Source organism: Trichoderma gamsii (genome assembly GCF_001481775.2).
Source record: "Trichoderma gamsii strain T6085 chromosome Unknown Scaffold_15.2, whole genome shotgun sequence".
NCBI lineage: Eukaryota > Fungi > Ascomycota > Sordariomycetes > Hypocreales > Hypocreaceae > Trichoderma > Trichoderma gamsii.
Genome location: NW_020171352.1, coordinates 50,860 through 74,572, shown reverse-complemented (window position 1 = coordinate 74,572; position 23,713 = coordinate 50,860). Strand labels below are relative to the sequence as shown.

Genomic DNA, 23,713 nt, shown 5'->3' with positions numbered 1-23,713 from the left:
CATACATACATACATACATCATAGTAAGCCCTTGCTGTAGCTTGTTTCTGTTCATGTCGTCTTCTCGGCTGTCGTCCTAGACTTCCCATTTGCGATGTGTACGCGTGGAGAAAATCCATGGGCTAGTGGGCACCCTTGTAGGTAAGTTTGCCTATAAGAAAATAGAAGGGAGCCAGCCTTAAGTAGCTTACTTGGAACAAAAGCACCCATGGTATCAACGATCTTTTGTTTTTTTCCAATGTTGAGAACTCAGCCTCTTTGCCCCTTCAACTCCTTTCACACAATTAAATTCTTCTCTAATACCTATTTCACTTTTTTTATTTCCTCTAATTTCATTCTCTCATTTCCACCATCTCTTGCTCTTCTCCGTGCTCTCCCCCCAGCTCGTATATCACACCAAAACCCCCCGGCTCGATTCTCAGTCTCTCCACACCGACCAAGAGCCCACGCCACTCCGATTACAACCCGCGGTCCGCCCATAGGGCGCAGGTTACGTCGTCCCGCTATTGCCGCTTCCATGCACTGCGGTGCCAGTGCGGTGTGTCATGGGGGATACCGATCCATCCAAACATGTCCATGTCAAAAATGTGTAGGGCGCGAGCGCGCCTTAACGACAAGCTAAATATATTCCAGCCCCCCTTCCCGATATCCATTGGACTTTTCGATGAGATAATGGTAACTACCTAAGCAGGTGTGTTTAAGGAAATATAGGTAGGTTCTTCATACCCGTAAGTTTTTTTCAGGCTTTCATTTTTACAATGAGTGAGAAGAGGTAAGAGAAAAAGGAAACATGCACACAACCCTTGTCGCCTTTCTGATCTCTCTTTTATTCTCAACAATGCAAACAACAAGAATGGAAAACTTCACTCATCATTCATTATTATCAAACTCTCCTCTCAAGATTTATTTCCCTTCTCTCGTCTTACCTTATCTTTTTTCTCCAGTTCCTCTTATCTAATCCCTACTATTCAATAATTTCCATAGGCCATGTCAATAGGATGATCTCCGGTTCTCATATCTCGATGAGACCAGACCACTACAAACTCGACATCGATACCACGCCAGCACTTCCGTCTCAAATTTTCTAGTCCATTTTCGTCCTCTGGCGACTTCGTCCGTTGCCACCATGCCTTACTCTCAACAAGCAGCAGACATTTGACGAAGATACACTGCGAAATGTCAACAACCGAGATCATCGAGACGTTGAGCAATAGTTAGCAGCGCGATTTCTGAACCAGCCTACACCAAAATTGATCATCACAAACACATATTACATATCGATTATTAAATGTATGAACAGGTATATATTGATTTGATTCCCATCCCCGTTAGAGGCTTGCTTACGGCCGCCGTGGTATCATGTTGCATAAAATAAAGCTAATTGTTTACAGGAAGAAGTCGCCCACCGCATCGTAGGCGTGGTTGCATATACAGCGTTACATCATCGACATGCGAATTCACTCCGCCTCATTAATTCCAGTCTGCATCCAACATGATGCTATACTGTATCGACGGAGGAACAACACATGTGTTGAATAAAAGAAAAGAAATGGATAAAGAAATGGTCTTCGAGCTTAGGCTCTTAGAAGGTGTGGTGGATGATGCGTCTCCAGGCAGGCAGGGCAGCGAGTCTTGTGCGCTCTGCGTTGATCTCGTCCCAGTCAAACTCACGGAGGCCGGTGTCGACGTCAATGTTCTTGGTTCTCAAGAAAGGCTGGCGCTTCCAGAGCCAGCCAACGATCCAGAAACCGAGGACGACGGGAGCAGCCAGGTACTGCTTGAAGAAGTCCTGTGCGGTACCCACGCCAGGTGTTCCGGGAGGGGCAGCAACAGCGGTATAGAACTAAAGGCAGAGAGGTTAGTAAAATGTCTTATACTTGTATCAGATTTTGGGAAAGTATATTCTTACCTGGGCCATCAGGACAATGACGCAAATGAAAAGGCCGAGATATGAGCCGTAGACACCGCCAGCAGCCTTGAAAGGAATTTCATCCAGAGTGTGGCCGTGGTACTTCCAGGCCTTGCGGAATCGAATGTGGGCAAGGCAGACGGAGCCCCAAGTGAAGAGAGCGGCCAAGCCGGAAATGGCAAGAAGCCAGTCGAAGACAACGGGACCGGTGGCATCCAAGCTGACATAGGCGATGAAGCCGAACAGGATGAGGAAGATGACGGAGGGCAGGGGGCGGCCAGACCTGTCGATGTAGGTGAAGATTTTGGGAGCATAGCCCTGCTGAGCCAAAGCGGTCAGGGTTCGGGATCCACCATACACACCAGAGACACCGATGGACAAGACGGAGGCGAGAATGACAAGGTTCATGAAGTGGTCGAAACCCTTCAAGCCAGCGTACTTGCCGACAAGCACAAAGGGAGAGGCCTTGGAGTCAGAGTAGGCGGCAGAAGAGAGCAGAGCGGGATCATCGCTGCTGACCAGCAGGCCGACGAAGAAGAGACCAAGGATGTAGAAGATGGTGATACGCCAGAAGACCTGCTTGATAGCACCAGGCATGTTCTTGGTGGGGTTGGCAGACTCAGCAGCGGCAAGACCGACCAGCTCAGTACCGGAGAAGGAGAATGCAGCGGTGACGAAGACGGAGCAGAAACCCTTGAAGCCATTCTTGAACGCGCCCGGGTCGTACCAGTAGCGGGCACCCCAGTACTCGTGGTATCGGCCATCCTTGGGACCACCACCGAGGACAAGGACAAAGGCGATGATCATGAAGATGACGGTGGCAGCCAGCTTGAAGCATGATGCCCAAAACTCCTCTTCGGCATAGCCGAGAGCGCCAAACAGGTTAATGATGATGATGACACCAAGGAAGAGAGAGATCCAAGCGGCGGTGGTGATTTCCGAGTTCCAGTACGATATCGTGATACCACAAACTGTCAATTCAAGCGGAAGAACGGCAGCCCACTGAAGAACATAATTCCAGCCCATAGCGAAACCCCAGGCAGGGTCGATGAAACGAGCAGAGTATGTATAGAAAGAACCAGAGACGGGGTACATGATGGCGAGTTCACCGAGAGCATACACTAATGAAGCCTTGTCAGATTACCGTCATACTGGGGACAGCTTGCGCGGCGAATAGCACTTACCGACGTTGAACATCATGATACCAATAATGAGGAAGTCGATGAAGAGAGAACCAGGGCCCTATAGGTTTGCAAGACATGATGAGCAAAACCGTCCACAACGTTTGCGCCAAAGAGACCAGAAGGACGAATTATCGGAAAGGAGATAAAACTTACGCCTTTGGACAGAGCACCGCCTGAGCCGACGAAGAAGCCAGCACCAATAGAACCACCAATGGCGATCATGTGAAGATGGCGAGCCTTCATGGGACGCTCAAGCTCGACCATGCCCGGGCCATAGTGCTTCTTCTTGAAGGAATCGGCATTGAGGCCATTACGCGTGAACCAGTTGGCGTCGCGCTCGGGGCCCTCAGTGGGGATGACTGTCGTGCTGGCCTGATAGTCGACAACATTGTCGCCCTTTTCGGGAGTGACATGGCCACTCTCCTCTTTAGACATGATGAAGGCGTTGGTGTTGCTCTTCTTGTGTCTTGTCTCTTTGAGGAAGGGAAAGGAGAAGTAGAGGAGAAGAGAAGAGGGAGGTGAGGAGAAGAAGAAGAGATGGGACGAGAGATGAGGGGGACAATTGGTCTAAATAAAGAAAAGATGCAGTTGGGGACCAGTCGACAACCCTCTGGACCGAGTGAGGCAGGGATACCGATTGAGAGGGCGGTGTCGACAAGGAGGGCCGGGAAGCGACAATTTATGCATGGAAGCATTCGCAGGAACCCAAAGGACCCCAAAGGACGTTGCACCAAAAGTCGTGGCTCTGGATCTGGCTGCTGGCGCTGGCGCTGGTGCGATTGCTGGTGCTGGCGCTATGGCCGGGGTGGCAGAGGGGCGATTTTGGAGGCTTGCTTGGTGTGTGAGGCTAACGGAGTTCGAGGCTTTTAGCTTCGCAGCTCTTTTTCTGGGTTGAAGTCCAGAGTTGCCGGGGGGGTGAGGCGAGAAAAAAACGCCAGAGAGTGCGCAGAGCAGAAGAGAGAGGAGGGGGACGGAGGGATCCTGCCTGAATCAAGCGAGGCGGAAGGTACCTGGACTCGGACCCGGGCCTGGAGATTCGAGCAGCCCAAGGTATCGACGCTTGTACGAGTATCGCATCGCCCGCGGTCCTATTTCCCCAAGAGGTGAGCAACAGCCAACAGCACCGCATCAGCATCGGCACATGCATATGCAGAGCCAAGAGCAAAAGGCCCGTTCTCCCGTTATGGTCTTGTTCTGCCTACCTGTGCCTACCTGTGCCCAGCCTGCCTTGTCCTGCCTCCTATATGATACAGGCTGCTGTACGTCCAGCGTACCGTGCACAGCTCATGAGAGCGATGGATTGATCAAGCGGTGCGCAAAGTACCAGTACTGGCGTTTTGCTTGCTCACCATCGGCCGGACCATGGCTCTGGTACCACTACCACACCAACATACGCAAAGAAACAAAAAGTCAAGGCGACGGAAGCAATCCCTGTCTCTCTTCTGAGGCTACTGCACAGGAACCTCGTACATGTGCTGTAGCGCAGAAGCTGCAGCCATAAGGTACAGATACAACCTACGACGGAATAACGGTTCAGCCATTCTATCAGCTGCTAGTACCGTACCACGTACGTAGTACAAGAGGCAGGCTCATCAACACAGTACGAGCGCTACACCATCCAGTATGGCGCATATCATATCTCCAGCACCGTCACTTGGGCAAATCTGTAGCCCAGTCTATTACGCGCGTGCTGCATCCTGGTCCCGGTCGAGGGAAGGCCCCGCACCCCCTTGCCTCTGGACACTGTTCCCCCAATAATCGCTGCATTTAGCATCTGGTGGTGCAGATCTTGGCCCTGGTGTTTGCCCGAAACCTGGCGGCAGTCCCAGCGATGGTGCTAGCAGACGTCTACCAAGACACTACCTGCATTTCGGGGTTTAGCACAAGTGTCTATTTGCTCTCCACAGTGCTTATCGTCTTCAGCTCATTGCAGAGAGTTGGATTGCAAGCCAAGCGCTTGGTTCCAAAGGAAGAGAGGGATTCAGCCGTATGGGGACTATGACTCTGTAGCCCGTGCACCATATATTGGAGCCACGTTCCCTGGGCATGTTTATCAGTATCCCCCGCACCATGCATCGATTATGATTATCAAATCGTTTTGCTGCCGCTATCTGTGGATGCCGCGTGACGCTAGCAGCGAACCAGATAGCGTTCGGAGCCCGCTGTCTCTACGGGGAAGTTGGGGGTTGGTGGCTGCTGGCCTTCTTTCAGTGGTCTCCGGTGCCGCGCTAGGGCTTGGAGATGCTAGCGCGACGGGGCAGTGGCGCAAGCGACATTTACTCCAAGCCCCGGGTTGCCAATAAGGCTAGCCCACCAATTGGGTCGTCGGATAACCCCTGCGTGCCTCTTGCAGAGTTGCAGAGACTCGAGTAGAGTTGCAGCAGAACATCTGGCGATGCTCCGGGTGTCTGGTTGCTAGAGCGTACGGGAGAGCGATGCTGTTTGACTCTAATTCTGTAGCGCACGCAGCCTCGTGGCGAACAATGCGCATGGCTACGCTGATCACTGCTACGTACATCAGCACCTGCATAAGGTATACTGTACAGCACAATGCATATCTGAATCGGGGTGTCATTTGCCTGGGTCTCTGCTTGGATCTCGGCGAGACCCTGATATGGTGCCTGGCTCTTCAGTATCTGTTGCTGCTACCTGACGGTACAGTCAGTGCGAATTACTCCGCACACCGCCTGCTATTTGCTCTCGGCCAAGCGCCATGACGACCGGAGCACATGTAGGCTCTTGTACCCGGTACATGTGTTTCGCACGAATTCGCAGGCCAGATGGCAGCCACGATCACTAGCAGAGACAGCTGCTTCGCCTCGTGGAAGGGACACCCAATACAGGTATGCAGACACATGCTTTTCGCTGCAGCTGTCCAGAATCCTGCCTAGGTGCTTTACTCCATATTCCTCGACTCACACTCGACTCATGCATCGATGATTTGATATCGAGCCCATTCCATATCAACATCTGCCATCAGAGGCCAGGAACATCTCACGCCATCTGCTGGGCTGCAATAAAGCAACTTACTCATGTTAGCCTGCGTTCAGCTCTCCTCGGGCCTCGCCAGCACTCCGCAGCACCCAGATCGCTCACGCATCTGTCCAGACATCACCAGACTCGTCTCCGCAATGGTTCCATTTCCATCCAGCCAGCCTGGCTGCCATCTTGTCGCACTCCCCCTTCCACGCTTCTTTGCCCACGCCACATGGCTCGAATTCGCCTCGATGATACCGCCTGCTGCAGAAGACAGCCTCGCTGCCGACAGCCATGCCATCTAGCGATAAACGTGTGATCGATCCACAATCCCATCAGCTCGTTCACGGCTCGGCCGATAGAAGCCAGCTTTTGCCTCGCCTCGTGTCTCATACCGATACAGCAAAAAATTGTGGCACATACACCGATCACATACCGGCTGCTGGCGTCATTCTGAGAACCTCGCCTCGTACAACCTCAGCGTCGTCTGGCTGCAGCAGAGCCAAGACCCTGGCTCCTAATAAGCCTCCACCCACCATGATAGGTCAACAGCGTGTGGTTGGTGGTTGCATCCCCGCGCAGCCGGTTTATCTCTTCTGTTCAAGCTTAGCACTATTCGCGGCTCGCCATTGGATCTGATGCCCTCCCGGTGGCGATGTGGGCTTCCATGAAGCATTCTAGCAAGCTTCTGCCCTGCTGACCTGCCATTCCTGGCCCAAAGCTGTCGTCTTGGCCCGAAGCGACGGCGGGTCGCATCTTGTCTCCTCTGCACGCTCTTCTCCCTTCTGGTATCATCGCCGATCATCCAATTTCACAAGTCGCCGGGCGAACACGAGTCGTGAGCCAACAGAGGCCCGCTGCTTCGAGGACAGGAAGAGGATCGTCTGCTCACTTTTCCACAGCTATCTGCTCTAATGAATAAAGCGAATCTTGCTTATCTGCCCAGGGCAAAGAAGAGGCCAATAATCTATCTCTGACCGAACAGGCTGACCCAGTCTTTCCAGGGGTCTTTGCTCTCTTTGGTGCCATGGCTCCGGAGGGAAGGGCTACTATCCGGTAAGCTCGCAGTTGTCAAGTGCTTTTAACATCCTGGTCGTTATCCGAGCATGTCGCCCGCAGGCTTCAAATTCATTGAACCCCTACGAGCAGACCAATCTCACGCACATGGTATACCTGCTCCCAAACCTTGCAGCGCTTCTTTCTCGCCTGTATTGGGGATATGTACAGAGCACGATCAGGGTCAAGCGCTAGCGACGCGAAATCAGCCTCAGCAAGGCTATTGGGAAATACAATGGCCATTTTTGCCTCTCGTGACAGATGGGTGAAGTCTAGCTTGACGCTACCACCGTGATCTGGGCGATGCTTGTTTCTCCTCTCGTCCAGCAACCCAATCCAGGCCAGCGTCCCTAGATTGCAGGTACAAGCGGCGCAGAGTAGTTCTCTCTGCTGTATCACTAGTCATGCCTAGTAGACTCACCACTCATGACTACATACTTGTAAACTAGTAGCCTTCAGGTTTCTGCGAACTGGCCATGCGGCTAGTACTCTTACGTAGGTCTCGATAACAATCTTGCATCGACCGTTGGCCTGCTAAAAAGGTCGATTCACCTGAATTACAACTCCCGTTATTCTTGGACACGCCAGAACCTTGAATGATTTAGAATGCTTTTAGCGTTCTCCAACCATAGTAGCTTGTGGCGCCATGCCTTCTGCCTCCGTTGGCTATCCCGACCCCTCCCTCATGATAGCCGAGGGCACTTGAGGCATCCAATACCAGAGGACTGTCCGCCACCACACCGAGTGCCAGCACTAGAATGCGACATTTTTTCTAGAAGCTGATTAAACACCCAGATGGCGCTCTTACTGTAGCAGGAGGCTTTTTTTTCTCCTAGGTGACACCACATTCGGGCAAGAAGGGCTGCTAACCCAGACTCTCTGATTGGCTGGAGGCTTTACTGTTCGTTGCCCCCTCTACGCCATGCTTCGCGCGGATGACTGACTGTTCCTGCTTATTAGCGTTGTTTTCATATCTCTTCTCCGCCACGATATCAATCTAAACGCTGCGTATTTGGATACTACTGTCACTAGATACGAAACTTGGCGGTACACACGGACCACGAACAGCTCATATGCGACTCGGCTAGTCTGGGGTGAAGTGGCTCGTTAGTAAGAAGGGAGAGCCACAGCTGGGCGATAACACATGTCAAGTGGAGAGAGAATGAATCTCGGCATCGCAGAGGCATCATTGCACGTGCGCTCTACCCACTTGCACTGGCACGGTTCGGATCACGTCTCGACCTCGAATATGGAACAGTAGCAGCTCTTTCAACGGTTTGTCCTTACATGGATATCGGGAGGACAGCCTTGATGCTACATCGCCGAGCACATGTCAGAAGAGCGGACCACATCTGCGGCGCCTCACTTAACCTACTGGCCTAGTCAGCACTGCCTTGCCGCCCGCAGGAACAGCTTTTGGTAGCTTGCAGGACGTGCCTTGCCTAGCTGGCCTTCTGCCGCTTCTAGGTACTCTGTATCGAAGGCGATTCCAATCACCCCGCAAAGCACCAAATTCTCCGTAGGGTAAGGCGGCACGGAGGGCGCATCTTAGGACGGTCTCTATTTGTCAACGGGGAGTGACTAGACCTTTGTCTTGTTCTAGAATCGTGAGAAAAGGCTAAACATCACCGAACGCAGAGCTGATGCCGCAAGCTGCCTCAAGCCAAGCACGGATTGCTTCAGGTGTCATCAGCTAGATAGCACTAATGCCTCTTGATACGGTCCCCGTATTTCCCGGAAGACGACACCGCAGAATGCTACCATACTGAATACCTGTCCAAGCACTAGGCCTCAGCAATGGCCCTTGCAATATTCATGCCACCTCCCACGACGCTATTTGGATGCTGGAATATAATGCCCGCCTCACTTACTTGCTCCGGCCAGTGTTAGCCTCATCTGGCTAGTTCTCCTCTACTAACGTGGTAGATGGACGAATGGCATCGTTGCTCAAGGATCGGCGACGCCGCTCCCTCTGCTAGCCCTTCGTCCAAAATCGTACGCGATTCGGTATGCCTACTATGTGCACCCATAATGGCGGTGCTAATACTAAAGCAGACCGAGCTGATAAGCTCAATGCGTGCCCTCGTGCCCAATAATCATCAGCTGGCGGCGTCTACTACGGGGCAGCCGCGTCTTGACTCGACTGAGTTAGAGAGATAGCCGAGCAAGCTATTGCTCTTTGTTAAAGTGATGACAGTAATCGCTAGGCAAGGCGGGAAAAGGCAGAAGCTGGCCACGATCAACAAATCGCTCCCGTCTCGAGGAGGCTATGTGTCAACTCCATATCTCGAGGACCCTGTTCCGCTTTGGTGGGTTCCTGTTTTCCCTTTTAGAGGATCCGCCGCGCTTCGACCGAAAGATTAGACAGGGAAGCAGTGATACGTTTGATTGTTGGTCGAATCTTTTACGAGTCAGTGTCAAGTAACGTCAGTTTATCTTCCCATGTTTCGTCTATTAGCAGTTTTTGTTTGAGCTACTCCGCAATCTCGAGCATTAAGCGCTCAAAGCTGGAGGAGATGGCGCGTTTGGTCTCCCCCTCATTGGAATCATCAACTCAATAACGCTCCACCAGCATCCATCGCTTATGACAGCTGAAGGAAACCCCTCATGACGTTCAACCGTCAGCAGCAGCATGCTCCTGGTCCAGACAGGATCGAGCTCCGGGATGTCTGTGCGCTACGCATTGGCACCCAATCTTACATCTCAGAAGAATTCGTGCATTTGCGTAGCATCAACTGCTATGCCAAGAGGCGGATTGGTTCTTTGAAACGCAACCGCTGAACGACAATCCTCTCCTCCTTGCGACGCAGATGTTACCTATAATGGAACTGTATCCATTCTAAACGCATCACTTTGATTCAAGCTTAATCCGATCAATGCGACGGTAAGAAGTCAGAGCTAATTGGGCAGTGTGCTCTTTATTTTCACAAGCTGAGCTGTTCTTAGTTGGCTTCCACCGCGACCATTCGATAGCGCCTCCCCTCCGCCTCTTCGTTTCCAAGCTCAGGGAAAATCGGCAATGACGACTTCAACAGTTGCGGAGTAATCGTTTACTACTAGAGTTGCCAGAGTTGACACACTCGCGATGGGATCATTTTGCTTCTCTCGACTCACCCCCTCCCCATGGTGGAGTTTCAATTACGTACAAACTTGCAACTTCCCGGAGCAAAGGCGAGATCCTGGAATCTGGGCAACTCCATTTTGCCCCATCGACTAAACACATGCTCCAAGATGCAAGAGATGCAAATAACTCTTTGTCATGGCAACTTGGCAAATCCGGGGCCCCAGGTTTTGGGAGATGAATCTGGTGGCAAGCAATCGGGAAGAGGGCCCAATGGGTCCAACCCGTGCCCATGTGGAAACTTGGGCGAGAGCATCGCCACCAGTTTGGACTTGAGGCCTCACCGAGACGCTTTTAATTGTCTGTTAAAAACGAGGCTGAACTCAATTAACGAGGAATCCAAGGCCATGGGATCGTAGCGCGATTACCACGTACGGCTTTCGCGACGTCTTGGGCTCGGCAATTCGCGGCTAGACCCTCTCTCCTGCACGGATTCCGCGCGGAATCACGAATTTTGCTTTTTCAGCTGCGCCGTTATTGTCTTGCATTTGCATGCTGATTGGGCGTGGAGTGGGCTCTTGCTTTTAATGTGATCAACCAATGGCAAAACTTTTAATGAAATCTGCCCTGTATTTGTTCTTTTGGTGTGGCTTTTGCCACTGATTCATGGGGAGAGCCTTGTTTTTGGGCCGCTGACACTGCTCTGTTGCTGTGGCTTCAAGCCACTCCGACAGCCATGCTAGGGGAAATTGAGACGAGAACGGCTGCTGTTGGCTGCAATGCGACATCTCAATTTCACTACTGCATGCAGCTTCCGAAGGTATCCGGTCAATATTCAGGGGGGCTGGAGTACCGCAAATGACAACGCGACACGACTCCAATGTCAAAAGGGTCGTTTTTTTCCCCAGAAGACAGAGAAAATTAAAACGAAGAATACATCAATCCGGTATACGAGCCATCCAACCGTTGTTCTCGATGTTCGAAACCTTCTAGCCTGGATTTTTAACTTTGTTCTTCCCCGGACGGATAACCAGCCCCCAAAAGAAGGAGGCGTCGCGCTTGGGGGAAGAGAGTTTTTTTCTAAATGCTTCTAATTGCCTATTGAGGTAATTTGAGCGTGAGTGGCTTTATCGAAGAAGTGATGGTTGTCGCTTCTCATCGGGGCAGTTGCTCTTTTTCAACAAGGCCTGGTTTCCGCGCGGCTGGTGGCAAATGGAAAGGTTTCCGCCTTTTGCATCTCGATTTTTGCTGGCGTGTCATTTTGGATGCGACTCATTCGTCCATTTCTCTTTCTATGCTTGTTTGTTCAAACTTTGCTGATCACTTTTTTTTTCCCCCTTTTTGCCTCGTGTTCGAGATGGCTTTCTTGGCTTTCTTAGCTTTTTTTCCAAGGTCTTGGGACGGTCTTGGGACGGTCTTTAGTGGCCTTGAAAGTAAGTTTTAAAGGATGTTTGCTTTTGCCAGAGCAACATGTTTTCTTGTAGTGCTGTAACTTGATCTGCATGCTTTTCATGCGAAGACTTAGAAGACGGAGTGTTTTGCCCGCTGCTATAGCCACGGCGAAGAGGTGAAAGAGCTGTTTATCTAGCATGCTAACAATAGTGCATAGCTGTGTATGGCGTTCTTGCGATGTTTCGTAGACTTTTAACCTAGTATTCTAATTCATCTTTTAGTAGCTGTTTCAATAATGCTTATAATCTCAAGTAAGATTATTATTTTCGTATCGTATAATGGGGTTTTGTGACTTGGTAGATTTCGTCCCCTCCTACGACAATAGTCATCTCGGCCAAGTAAGCTGACCAGCTTCATCTACGTGAATTCAAGGCCAAAATACATACCTTTTGCTTCAATCCAAAACATAGTTTGCTTCTATTCCTGTAACGAGTAGTATATAGAGCATAAGGCCAGTACTACGCATCTTTCACTGAGGAGACGAGTTTAGCACAGGTAAATTGGCGATTTTTCACTCATCGCCCAAAGGACGAACTTAAACTGCCAGCTATATATATATGATTGCTCAATTCATTTATGTCGACGATTCGGTGGTCCAAGAAGGACGTGACGTACTTGATGGTACAAATGAAGAGTAATTTTGGAGATGAAGAGTGAAGTGACGCACCGACGAACTGCAGGAATGGCCAGTTGCACTTCTACTTTATCCAATGACTTTTAGAAAGAGAAAAATGAAGCCTGCTGGCCAAACTGCCAAATCAGGCAATTATATTTCTCAAAACTGATAACATGTTTTTGCAAAGAGGTATGAACTTCGGGTGGGATTCAACTGACAATAGTCCAAGCTGACTCTTGGTTATGACACTAGAGTAGCAATCTTGGCCCCCCGTTGCATAAGTACAAACTAGTCTGGTTTTGAAGCTCCTCGTAAGCATATCAGCTACTAGTTTTTGTCAAAAAAGGGGCGTTTGGTATATTTTCGCTTTGTATGGTCTGTTCAAGTAAGTTTACCCTACAACTTTGCGTCTCGCATTGTAGGATTCATCTACTCCAGAGACTGTCTTAATGTGTCTGATATGGCTATAGAGTTGCTTTTAAAAATACGAGTACTATATTGTCTTTACTTGATTAATGAAGCGCTCTATGACTTATTCATTGACTTATAGTATACCATGCGAGGGCGGAATATCCTTATTAATAGGAAGCTCTTTTACACCCTGTGTTTTTTTCCCCTTGTGTATGTTTTCAAGCACACAAATATCGTCTCATTTACAATAATAATTAAAGAATGATACATCTTTCTTAGAACTTATGAGATTTCGTCAATTATATACTGCCTTTTATTAGTGAAACGTTACTCAGCACCCCAGCTGTAGCTCAATAATATGAAGGCAGTTGTAGCATCAGTAATAACAGCAGCAGCAGTAGAGACAGTAAAGGCGCATGTAGTAGATATAATAGCAGTGGTAGCAGTGGTAGCCCATGCTATAGGCTTTGATGTTCCATTCTATATGTTCGTGGAAATGTAATGGTAGATGCCCCTTTTCCGAGCGTCCATGAACCCCGCACTAACGCCATCCATTACAATTTTATACCGCACGCAAAATCACGCTGTCCACTACCAGCTCCCAGCCACCACGCTCATATCGAAATATATGACCACATGCACATCATATTACCACATCATCTGTGAACAGCAAAAAATAACTGCTAAGACAGGGGTTCGAACCCTGGAATCTCTCGATAATGGTGTCAAATATTTATACTTAAAACCATCGCCTTAACCACTCGGCCATCTTGGCTATAGGCACTTGCTAGCGCTAACGCGAGTCTGCGGGTTTTTATATAGAAGCTTCGTCACGCGATGTGCCATTTATTGCGCGTAGTTTTATGCTAAGATGACAATAATAGTTGCTTATTCACTTACTTAGATTCATCTTGTATACATTGTGCCTATTTTGGATAGTAAAGCATGAAATAAAGTTTGGTGGTAGGTGGTAGGTGGTAGGTGAAATACGACACATAATATCATATGCAAGGAATATCTAGACAGCAGATGCAATCCGGTGTGGGCAAATATAAGGTACATAGGAAAAAAGTCCGATGTCATTATTGTTAGTACTTTATCTGAGGAGCATGCCAGACTTCCAGCTTTTGTTTATTTACAAGGAAGTCGTATTGATTCCTCCAAACATTTAAGCACCTACACTTGTTTAGAAAGAGCGGGTGAATGGCAACGCTCTTTTTATATCTCTCCCGCAGTTGTAAGCCGCAGAGGGGTGATGATATCGTAAATTCACGCGTTTACCAATGACTGAACTAGAATTGCTATTAAAGCATAACGGATCTTGTTGGAAAGGTCTAAGTAAGCAACGTGGGGGATATCGCGAAGAAGCAGACAATCCATATGCGGCAAGCTAGCAGGCTAGCATTCAATGTATAAGACTTCGACGCCGCTTTCATGTGTTCGAGTAGTCCAATTGGCATAGAATGTAGTAGACAGTAATAAAAGTTTGCTAATTTTGCATTTGTATTAAATTCTTGGGAAAACAGTGTGTTGAACACTCTCCAACATCCGCCTAGTCGAATGCTCGTGATCTGTATGTCTTTTATGACAGGAATCTTCGAGAACAATAAGACAGATGATAAAAATGTATAATTTAGTAGTCATAGGAAATTTTTTATGTTTCACGATGTTTTACTCTTATTTAAGCTCATCTAGCCAAGTGTTACCTCACGACCATTGAGCGACTAATCACTATAATGACATGAGCGGAGAAATGCCAGGCCTCTTACACATTTATAGATTAAGTCTTTAGATCATATATATATATATATATATTTAGTTTATATGAGTTTGTTATGCTTGAGAACTGCATTTATGTATATCCAGCGATGCTTGTATCCCAGCTCATTAAACGCCATCCTGACCACGCATCATGTTTCTTAAGCTGCAAAACACTTGACTGGGTAGAAGTTGAGACTAGACAGGACGCTGATAGCTTATATAATGCTAGAGAAGAGACTAACATTACGGCTTGTTAATCGTGAGATGTGCTATCACACTAATATAAAGACAGCAGAGTCAAGTTTACAAACACAGCACTATTATATGGCGACTAAACTTATATCCTCGGCAGCCCATAAGACAGATGTACTCAAATGAAACAAGAATAGATTTCCACTTCTGTTAACTGTCAGTGAACGCATAATAGCAACGCAGGCTCTGATATTAATGAGTTACTACTCTCTGCGTGAGTTCTTAAAGTGTATACAGTAAGCTCACCCATAATCAGCTCATGATTAGCTTTTAACACACGAAGTGGATAAACCGTGCATTTAATATATATATATATATATATATATATATATATATATATATATATTCGAAATACGTTGATGTTCACATCCTTTATTTTGTTATCTTGCTCACACATAGAACCTTTGTGTGCTGATAAGTTCCTATCTATTCGCTACATATAGCCATTTATGTACTGTTTCATGAGCTGAACTTCGATATCAGAGACTTTAAAATGGCCTACAATTGGAATAGTTTAGGTATTAGGCTAATATTTATTCAGGAGGCACTTAGTTTATATAGTGCAGCTAACCAATTTATCCTCGTGACCATCACCAGGTCTCCGCTTCTAGGACGCTCATCTTAAACTTTTCAAACACTATTTCGGAAACGGCAGACTACGCAGCTTCTAAACAAAAGTTATTAGATCATTCATATGGTGGAAGAAAGTATAGATACGACCGAATGCATCTTCTGAGGAGCCTTTGTGAATATGTGAAGGGTAATCATGTCATTCTAGACCTGGACAACAAATTGCCTGCCTCAGCAGGAGTATTATAACATTAAGGCATGAGCATACATCTTAGTGCAAATTTTAGAGTTTATCTACGTTTACATCTAATGCTGTACTTTATCTGACGCCTTCTCACTCTCCTAGAAAAGTACAGTGGGAAGCCCTATTGCGTTGTCCAAAAATGACTCTCACTTCAATCATAAGTAGCTCTTCTTCTTTTTTTTTTCGAATAATGTTTTAAAGGGCTTTCATTCTTCCAAGAGGAAAGAATCAACCGTGTCCCGCCTTTTTGGTTTTACCAATCACTTGAATAGTCAGGCGAGCATCAACGTCACTAGGTTGCTATCCATGAACAAATTTGCCACACATTAGCATGCCAAAAGTATTTTAGAGCTGTACTGAAGAATGCGAAAAAAAAAAAAAAAAAAAAAACAAGACTCTGAAGGGGTACTAATACGAGTAAGTCACATACAGAAACTAGTTAATTCTCTAGATTCATCTAATACCATTGGTAGCCAATACGCCCTCTCCAAGCCCTTCCGCAAGCAGCTTAGACAGCTTGCCGTAAATAGGAAAAATGGTAAGAATATCCGCCACGCCGGATCTTCAACATTTGTGTTTGATACACTAGTATATAGTAGATAGCAGCCTACTACGACCATTCCATGAGCCAATATATTCCAACATTTCGACGAAACACAATATCAATGACAGCTATCATTTCTTTCTCAGACTCCAACGTTCCCCACACGTCAAGTCATTATTTTACCAACTCTCGTAAACGTCACTTGGCCACGTAAAACCCTCCCTGAATAAGGGATTCTCCGAAACAAAAGGGAGTGTCAGAGGCGTCAGACGTGCACATTATGAGTCTCAGTACAGAGTGTGCTCCACAAGCAAAACTACTGTCTCAATGAATACAACATAAGTCACTAACGAGCCCCTTCGCTCAGTAGAGTCCAGATTTGCCTCTGCCTCGGAGTACCTAGTCCACAAGCGCAAATTCTGAGAGAGCATGAACGATCAGCTCGTCCCACAGTTACGGATAAAGTATAGATCAATGCCCGCCCCGTTTGCAGCTCTGGCGGAAAGTCTCCGGGCCCATGGGCTACTACCGTTCGCATATGATAGGCAAATAGGCAAGGGGGTTTCTTTTCCGACATGACAGGTGACAAAACGGCAGACTCCGGCAAGGCAAAGCTGGGATTACGTACTACTAGTAGCAGTGTAGTACTGTAGTAACAGGTCGGGACTTGTTGGGATTGAAACAAAAAGGCCTCTTCCAGCTGAGTCGTACTCCATCTTGTTGCTGCCAATCACAAGACACCACAGTCTCGAACAAGACTTTTGGCTGCATTTCGTGGCATGGAGCACAGACCGTAACTGAGAAACCGGTGAGGCCACTGCAGCACGAGATTGGGGGCCGCCGGTAAGTCAAAACGCCATGTAATATTCGCATATGTGTACAACACTGTTATCTCAAGAAGCCGAGAGTAGGAGGCGTTTTTCAGGACAGCGCTTTGTTTTGAGGCAACGCCACTCTCTGACCGGTGAGCAGCGGTCCCCTGTTCACCTCATGCAGATGTTATGCAAGTGGCAGATACGGAAGAGATAAGTTGTACCGCTCACATGCAAAATCATGGACTACCATCCGTGGCGTAACATCCATTTCGGGGCAATTTTATCTTGCATCCGTCCCCGTCGCAGCAACATGCGGCTGTTGGTTCGTGCCGTTGGTGCTCATCGCTAGGACCACTGGGCAGCCTTTGCGCCTTGGACTCTGTATGTACGAAACGCTGCTCATTTTCTTAACTTCCTTGCCATCTCGCACGAAAATTTTTCCCAACAGCTTACAGTCGCATATTGAGAAAAATGTTATAAGTGTCTCATAATCAGCAGCAGTAGTGGCGCGATTCTGGCGTAGAGATGTGTATAAGTGACGCTAATCGGCCTCTTCCGACAGCCATCTGTCATCGCTTTCGGTATGGGTGTATCCGGTTTCACTAACACGCCCACCTGTCTGTCAACTATGGCCGGATCCCAGTTCCGTCGATCGGAAAGGGGGCCAGGTCTCCATAGCTGAGCTGCAGGTTGAATCCACGTAAATTTCATCACGCTTTCCAAGACCTTGATCTGGGGAAGGAAATAACAGAAGCGTTGGCGCGGTGTTGGCTACGCCCAGAGGAAATGCCCTAGCTCACACTGCGAGCGAATATTAACATGGTTTGTTCAAAGTAGTGTTAATCATTAGCCCTCAGCCTCAGGCAAGCTGAAGATGCGGCTGAAGTGATGAGCAAAGGGCTGGTCGGACTTTGATAAATTTGTAATCGAGTTTCAATAGGCGAGATAAAGCCCGGCCCCTGGTTCGACTGTTAGTAGAAAGCACTCCCGTCCGCCAAGCCGTGGGCGTCAGAATCTGAGATGGATCCAGGTTTAAGATCTGTACAGGCCAAGAAGCCTTGTCAAGCAAGCATGTCGAAAGAGATCTGATTTCGAATGATATGTCTTGGTGGTTGGCCGATAACAGGCTCCATTCTCTAGGCATTGATCCACTGGCTCGTATTTCTCAGTCAATTTTAGGTCACATTTCGTTAATATCAAGAGCTATTCCGCCCCCAGGATGCATTCAATCCCGTGTTGACTCAGACAAATCTCGAGCTGCGGTACGCCAGACAAGCAGGGTAGCAACGCCAGACCCTCAACTTCGACAGCACTAAACAACGCCACCGGAAGGCGCCAGTCCAAGCTTGTCGCTTAATATCTCAAAACGGAACGCAATCCGTATGGCTCGGTATGGTCCGCGGTCTCCTTCCCATCTTGCTGGAGGCATCTTTTCACATCCAGCTTCTTATCTCACGTAGCCTGAATCTAGTGCTTGAGAGATGCTGCCTCAATCAATTAGACTAATTTCGCAAGTAAGCATATAACCGGGTATAACAAGAAGATGATGCTTGTTGGCCGAGTGAATATAAATCATTTGTAGCTCCGTATTGAATGTGCCATAATGAAGACATATCTAGTAGGTACCGTGAATCCATCTACTAAGTAGTATATCGGAAACAGTCTGGCTGAGCTTAGCTTTCGTAGTCCACTCAGTTTTGCTGCCTGTGGATGCTTCTTAGCCTTTTCATTGTCTCTGTTGCTTCTAATAACTTCTCATAGCATAAAATGCTGTTTCGAAAACGAGCACCACATGTAGAATGAAATGGTAGACGTGTGTCATCGAATGTTGATCTAGGGCGTCGAACCATTTATCCTAGCTTCAGATGATAATCTGGCACAGTGCCTTGGACCTGATCGTCGTAATCTACAGGTGACAATGCGACCAGAGCTTCTCGGCTCTTCCCCAGGCTCAGGATGCCTGCCATGTTTCACTTTATTCTTCAAGACCCGCTACCTGATATGTAGTGTTGATCTTCTATACCCAGCATCTACTAATGTTAGAAGCATGCAAGCTCATAGTACCTAGGTGTTCTAAATTATAGTAGCCCGCTAATATCAACCGCCCGTTAATTCTTACCCGTAATCTAGGGCGCGATAACGTCAATGTGGCACTGGTCATATTAGCGGTTGCTTCCATACAATCGCCACAACTTAAGTATTGGTGGTGCCTGCAAGAGCGAAGCTGGGTGTAAGCTCGAGAGACACTCTTGGGCGGCTTCGTTATGTCCGATGCCGCTCTCACGCGCTATGCCATAGAGGTGATAGTGATAGTAGTGCCTGGAGCTCTCGCCTATGTGCTCCGCACTTGGAGCGGCGGACTCAGCAGCGGACCTGGCAGCCTGGCTCTCTGTAGATCTGGGACGGGAGTTGGCTGACATTCACGTACTGCCGGTAGCTCGTAGCATTAGTCCGCAATCGAGACGGATATTTCCGGCTTGATGTTGGGAATGCCACTTGGCAGAGACAGCGTTGCCGGTTGCTATGATTCGTAAGGGCAGACTATGATTTTATGGTCAGTCCATGGTCTGACTTAGAAGTATTGTATAGTGTCTGCCAAACTAGCTGGTTCTCACGGTAGGCAATTGGGGATACCTAGTCGCGGCTGTAAGATGATGATAAGCTGTCAAATGCCGTTGATGCATCATTCACGCCGCCTCGTTTAGCAGATATTGGGGCAATCATAGCTCACGGTACGCACATGTAGTCTTATGCGCATAACATCCCGTACCCCGCGAGTACAGAATACGGGGGCATGTCATCTAAACATGGGAAGCTGCATGGCCTGTATACCTACCTATATATGGATTACAGGGAAGGAGGAGGAAGAGCTGTATTGGTGATTTGGGTGTGGGCCTGGGCTGTCCTTTGGCGCCAACTGCGCTATGGCACCGTCAGTATAGTGTGACGACAATCCATGTCAAAGGCACTGACTCATTCATGAGATCATTAGGCCTAATATTGCTATTAGTATAGCCGTATGTTGCGTTCCGTATGTTGCGTTCCGTATGTTGCGTTCCGTATGTTGCGTTCAAAGAGAAAATGTATTCAACAATTTGATTCTCGTTGCTTCCACGAGTCCGGCACGTGGATGGGATTGGGAAGCGCCACTGGATACCATAGAGGTATAGGAAAATGCTGAGACGTTAGTGCTTCTGATTTGACCCTTGAGCTGCTCGCTTCTGAACGATGGGTCTGACCCGCCGAGAAGCAGGGGGTCGTAAATTCAAGCAGGGTGACTGTTGACTCTGAATGGCCACAATGGGTTAAGGCAAACCCCAGGTCGGAAATGGCCTTGATAGAGAAAACGGAATAGGAAAGGAGAGCGCACAGGGACATTTGACCCTGAGAGAGCTAGTCCAGCAGCCCACCAAGTAAAGCATGTCATAAGGTTATGGAGCCACAGCTATCGCGAACGAATAGCCAAGTGGGAAGGCTGAGGCGATGCCGTCACCTCCAAGAGATCTACCAGTAGGCCAAACAAGAGACGATGAGCGCGGAGTGGTGAATATTTCGTATGGAGCTCAAGCCAAAGTTTGCCCCAATCGGACTCCCTCTAACAGAAATGCTTCGTATTGTGCGCCAAAGATGAAGCCGTGGATTGAAGATAATCTCCAATTCGAAAGTTTCCCAAAGGTGTTGCTAGGCGTGGTATGTGAAAATGAGATTCTGGCGGAACTGGCGTACTTGTATATACAGCTTGCACTCGTCGTATGAAGCTGGTAGAGCCATCATGATAGTATGTGTCAGAGCAAAGCAACACTACTGAACCTAGAATAATGGGGATGCGGCACACTTGTCAGAAATCGATAAATCACAAATCAGAGCTGTAGGCTGATAAGATGGATCAGGTGTCTTGTAATCCAATTACTAACAGTAGATGCTCTGTTTGTCTTTGAAAATTGGATGCCTTCTCCCTTTCTGCTAAAAAGGAGAATGGAAAGGCGAGACAATTGCAAAGCATATTGTATGGATCTCGGTCTGTCTTGGGCGTTATGCTCGAAGTATACCCGCGCCAACGGGAACGCTTCTGGGTGCCTGTACTAGACATTAGCTGAAATTGTTTTTGAGAGCATATATTTAAAGGTCTGCCTCTTGCGTTTGAGAATAGGATAGCTCGCAAGTCAAGACTTTTGGTCAACTAAATGTCTTCTCACATCCTGCTGCGCATCCACTATTGCTGTAGCCCAGCGGTGGTTGACATCTGATGGCTAACTGTGACTAACGTAGGGACTTTGTGCTGATTTGTAATTGTAGGTATCACGAATAGTTGGACACAGCTGCTGCTCGTAGGAACATTGTCAATGAAGCATTTTTTCTTCATTTCTTTGTCTGAAACAGATGGACATCAGCTTCATCCCATAGGCTCCCGGTTTGCCCGCCTATGGCTAGTGGTGGTTGGTACTGTAGGTCAGCAATCTGGAATACGATACGAAATCGTACGCCTTTATTTGAGGAGAAGAGCACCCCGTACAGGAGCTGCAGCTTCTGAATGACAGCGTCTTTCTTTCTCTTATTGGCAAAAAAACTGATTGATCATAAAGGGAGGAAGGCTGTTTTCAACAAAAGGTCGAAGTAAGGGCACTAAGAGATTACAATGGTGTTCAATACCCAGGGGCTTGGCTATTGTCTCCCTGCAGCATAAATCTGATAGCAATTGACTCCATGGTTTGACACCACTATCGGATTTATTGTGGCGCAATCCAGAGTAAGGTTCCTTAGGTGGTCATCTGTGTCTATGATTGCGCCCTGGAGTTGGGGCGCTCGCGTGGAGTAGGGAGCATAATAAGGCGAACTCTAAAAGCTCTCGTAGCTGGCTGCCTGTATTCGTCTGACATCAAACATGATGCAAAACGAGATACACTCGTGTGAGAGCAGCCTTCCCATGATGCGGCGCCGCCGCATTGCCATATTTCCACTGGCCAATTTGCGTCTCAGCTTGACCGTTGCTCCCGTCGCCTCGGGAGACGCCACTGCACAATGACATGCTGCTGCTGGTGCTATGCCAGACAGCTTGAGAGCATGGACCACGGGTGGGCAGGGACCACTTGGTGATGCCGGAGGATACCTCTGCGAAAACCCCTGCATGTATCCCTGCTCATGTCCTTGGCAGTCCATCAAAACCCCTGCGGATTGACCTCTTAGCGCAGGCGCTTGGCGTGCTTCTGGCGGTTCTCCTTGTCCCCGAGCCATCTAGTGCAAATCTGCTGCTGCTGTCCGTCCTGCTGTCACTCTGAGACCCTGGGCAAGGGACATTAGCCTCTGGTGACGAAGACAGCATCAAACATGTACAGCATCTAGGGGCGTGGATACGAGTTGGCAGCACACGCCTTGGAAGGTGACGAACTGGCCAAAGGGGGCGAGTGATTGGTGGCGAGGAACATGCTGGGTGGGTAGAACAAAGTACAGTAGCTGCTCGGATGGACACGCACCGATCCAGCTTTTCCAAGCAATAAACAGCTGCCTCCCCGGAGCTGCCAGACTCAGAGACGGCTATCTGAGCTTCTCTTTCTTTCTCGATTCCCTCGCCCACGTGTGGACTTGGACATACTTGTACGAATATTGTTCGCTGCCCACTGGTTGGAAAGGACGCCGCTTTGTGGCTTTGAGCTTGAGCACGAAGACGAAACGAACATTGGCTTGGAGCTGCGGCAACAATCAGCAGTCAGCAAAATCAAACCGACAGACAGACAGACAGACGCACGACGACAATTTTGAGAGAGCCAGAATCAAAGTGGGATACGCCAAAAGGGCTGAACCCACAAGAGGCTGTACTGTATCAGACTACGGAGTGGCCGCCAGACGACTTTGATTAACAAAAACCCCCCCCCCCCCCCCCCCAACCCACCGCAGGCCTCTCGTCGTCACCTGGAGCAAAAACGTGGGAGCAGTTCGTCTCCAGGTACGAAGTACACCGGGAAGCGCCTGAGCCACGGGGCCAAGACACTGAATTGCGCCCACTGCACGAACCCTGTACAACGCCCAACCCTGCTCGTGCGCAGCCGACGCGGATCGCCGCAGTGCATGGCGAGTCCTGCATTCCGATTCTCCCCAAAGTCTGGCCTCTGATCTCGATTCTGCCTGCATCGAACCGCTCGAGTCAGCGGCTCATCGGTTCGCGGACAGACGCACTGGCTCTCATCGCAATATCGCTTGGGGCCTGTCCATACCTGGCTGCAGGTATCAACTGAGTCTGTGAGTATATGTACCCAGTCCTTTTTACTGGTATAGCACCTGCCCTGGCCAGCTCCCAGCACTCCCTCTCCAGCACGAGCCCCCAAAAAGAACAAAGAACAAAGAAACATAAAACACCAACACCGAGGACAGACGGCTTCATTGCTGTGTAAGGCGGCGTCACGATCGCTCTGTGGCCGGAGCTGCTGGTCGCTCCGCCATTCCCGCCATCGCCAGCATCGTGTTGTCACGGAAGCTGCCGGCGAATGAAGTGTTGTTCATTCCTGCTTGGCTCCGCTCCCCGCCTCCCATCACGACCTCCTTTCATTCCAGCCACAGCCAGGCTCTGCTTGCCACAACACAGCATCGCCGAGGCATGGTGCACTTTGCTGATGACGCAGTTCAGTTCAATCCATCACGTTCGGATACCGCAGTAAAGGCCATCTCAGGAGCTGCCCTGCGCCACCAGCTAGTCGCTCCTGAGCCTTGTCACGACCACGTCTCTTTCCAGCTTCTTCTCCCAATAGAGCCTTGTAGATCAAACACCAAAACAACGACATCTGCAAGGCGACTAGTCTAGGTCATTTTCAAATCTTCAACCTGCAATCTTTTACTTCTCTCGGCACACCACACAGACGACTCCACTCCT

At 48.7% G+C, this 23,713-nt stretch overlaps 3 protein-coding genes across 3 annotated transcripts; all 3 read right to left on the bottom strand.

Annotated features, from left to right (window-relative positions):
- Positions 1-1,582: 1,582 nt before the first annotated feature.
- TGAM01_v204935 (amino acid permease) lies at positions 1,583-3,528 on the bottom strand (the record flags this gene model as incomplete). The annotated part of the gene is made up of 4 exons (XM_018803610.1): positions 1,583-1,843; positions 1,910-3,030; positions 3,094-3,151; positions 3,247-3,528. The coding sequence occupies 4 exons, from the start codon at positions 3,526-3,528 to the stop codon at positions 1,583-1,585; spliced, it is 1,722 nt and encodes a 573-aa protein (XP_018663307.1).
- A 1,870-nt stretch (positions 3,529-5,398) lies between these two features.
- TGAM01_v204934 (hypothetical protein) lies at positions 5,399-5,623 on the bottom strand (the record flags this gene model as incomplete). Its single annotated transcript, XM_024549539.1, has 1 exon — positions 5,399-5,623. One exon carries the CDS (start codon positions 5,621-5,623, stop codon positions 5,399-5,401), a length of 225 nt encoding a protein of 74 aa, XP_024405671.1.
- A 562-nt stretch (positions 5,624-6,185) lies between these two features.
- On the bottom strand, positions 6,186-6,608 carry TGAM01_v204933 (hypothetical protein; the record flags this gene model as incomplete). Its single annotated transcript, XM_018803611.1, has 2 exons — positions 6,186-6,370; positions 6,506-6,608. 2 exons carry the CDS (start codon positions 6,606-6,608, stop codon positions 6,186-6,188), a joined length of 288 nt encoding a protein of 95 aa, XP_018663308.1.
- Between the last annotated feature and the right edge of the window lie 17,105 nt (positions 6,609-23,713).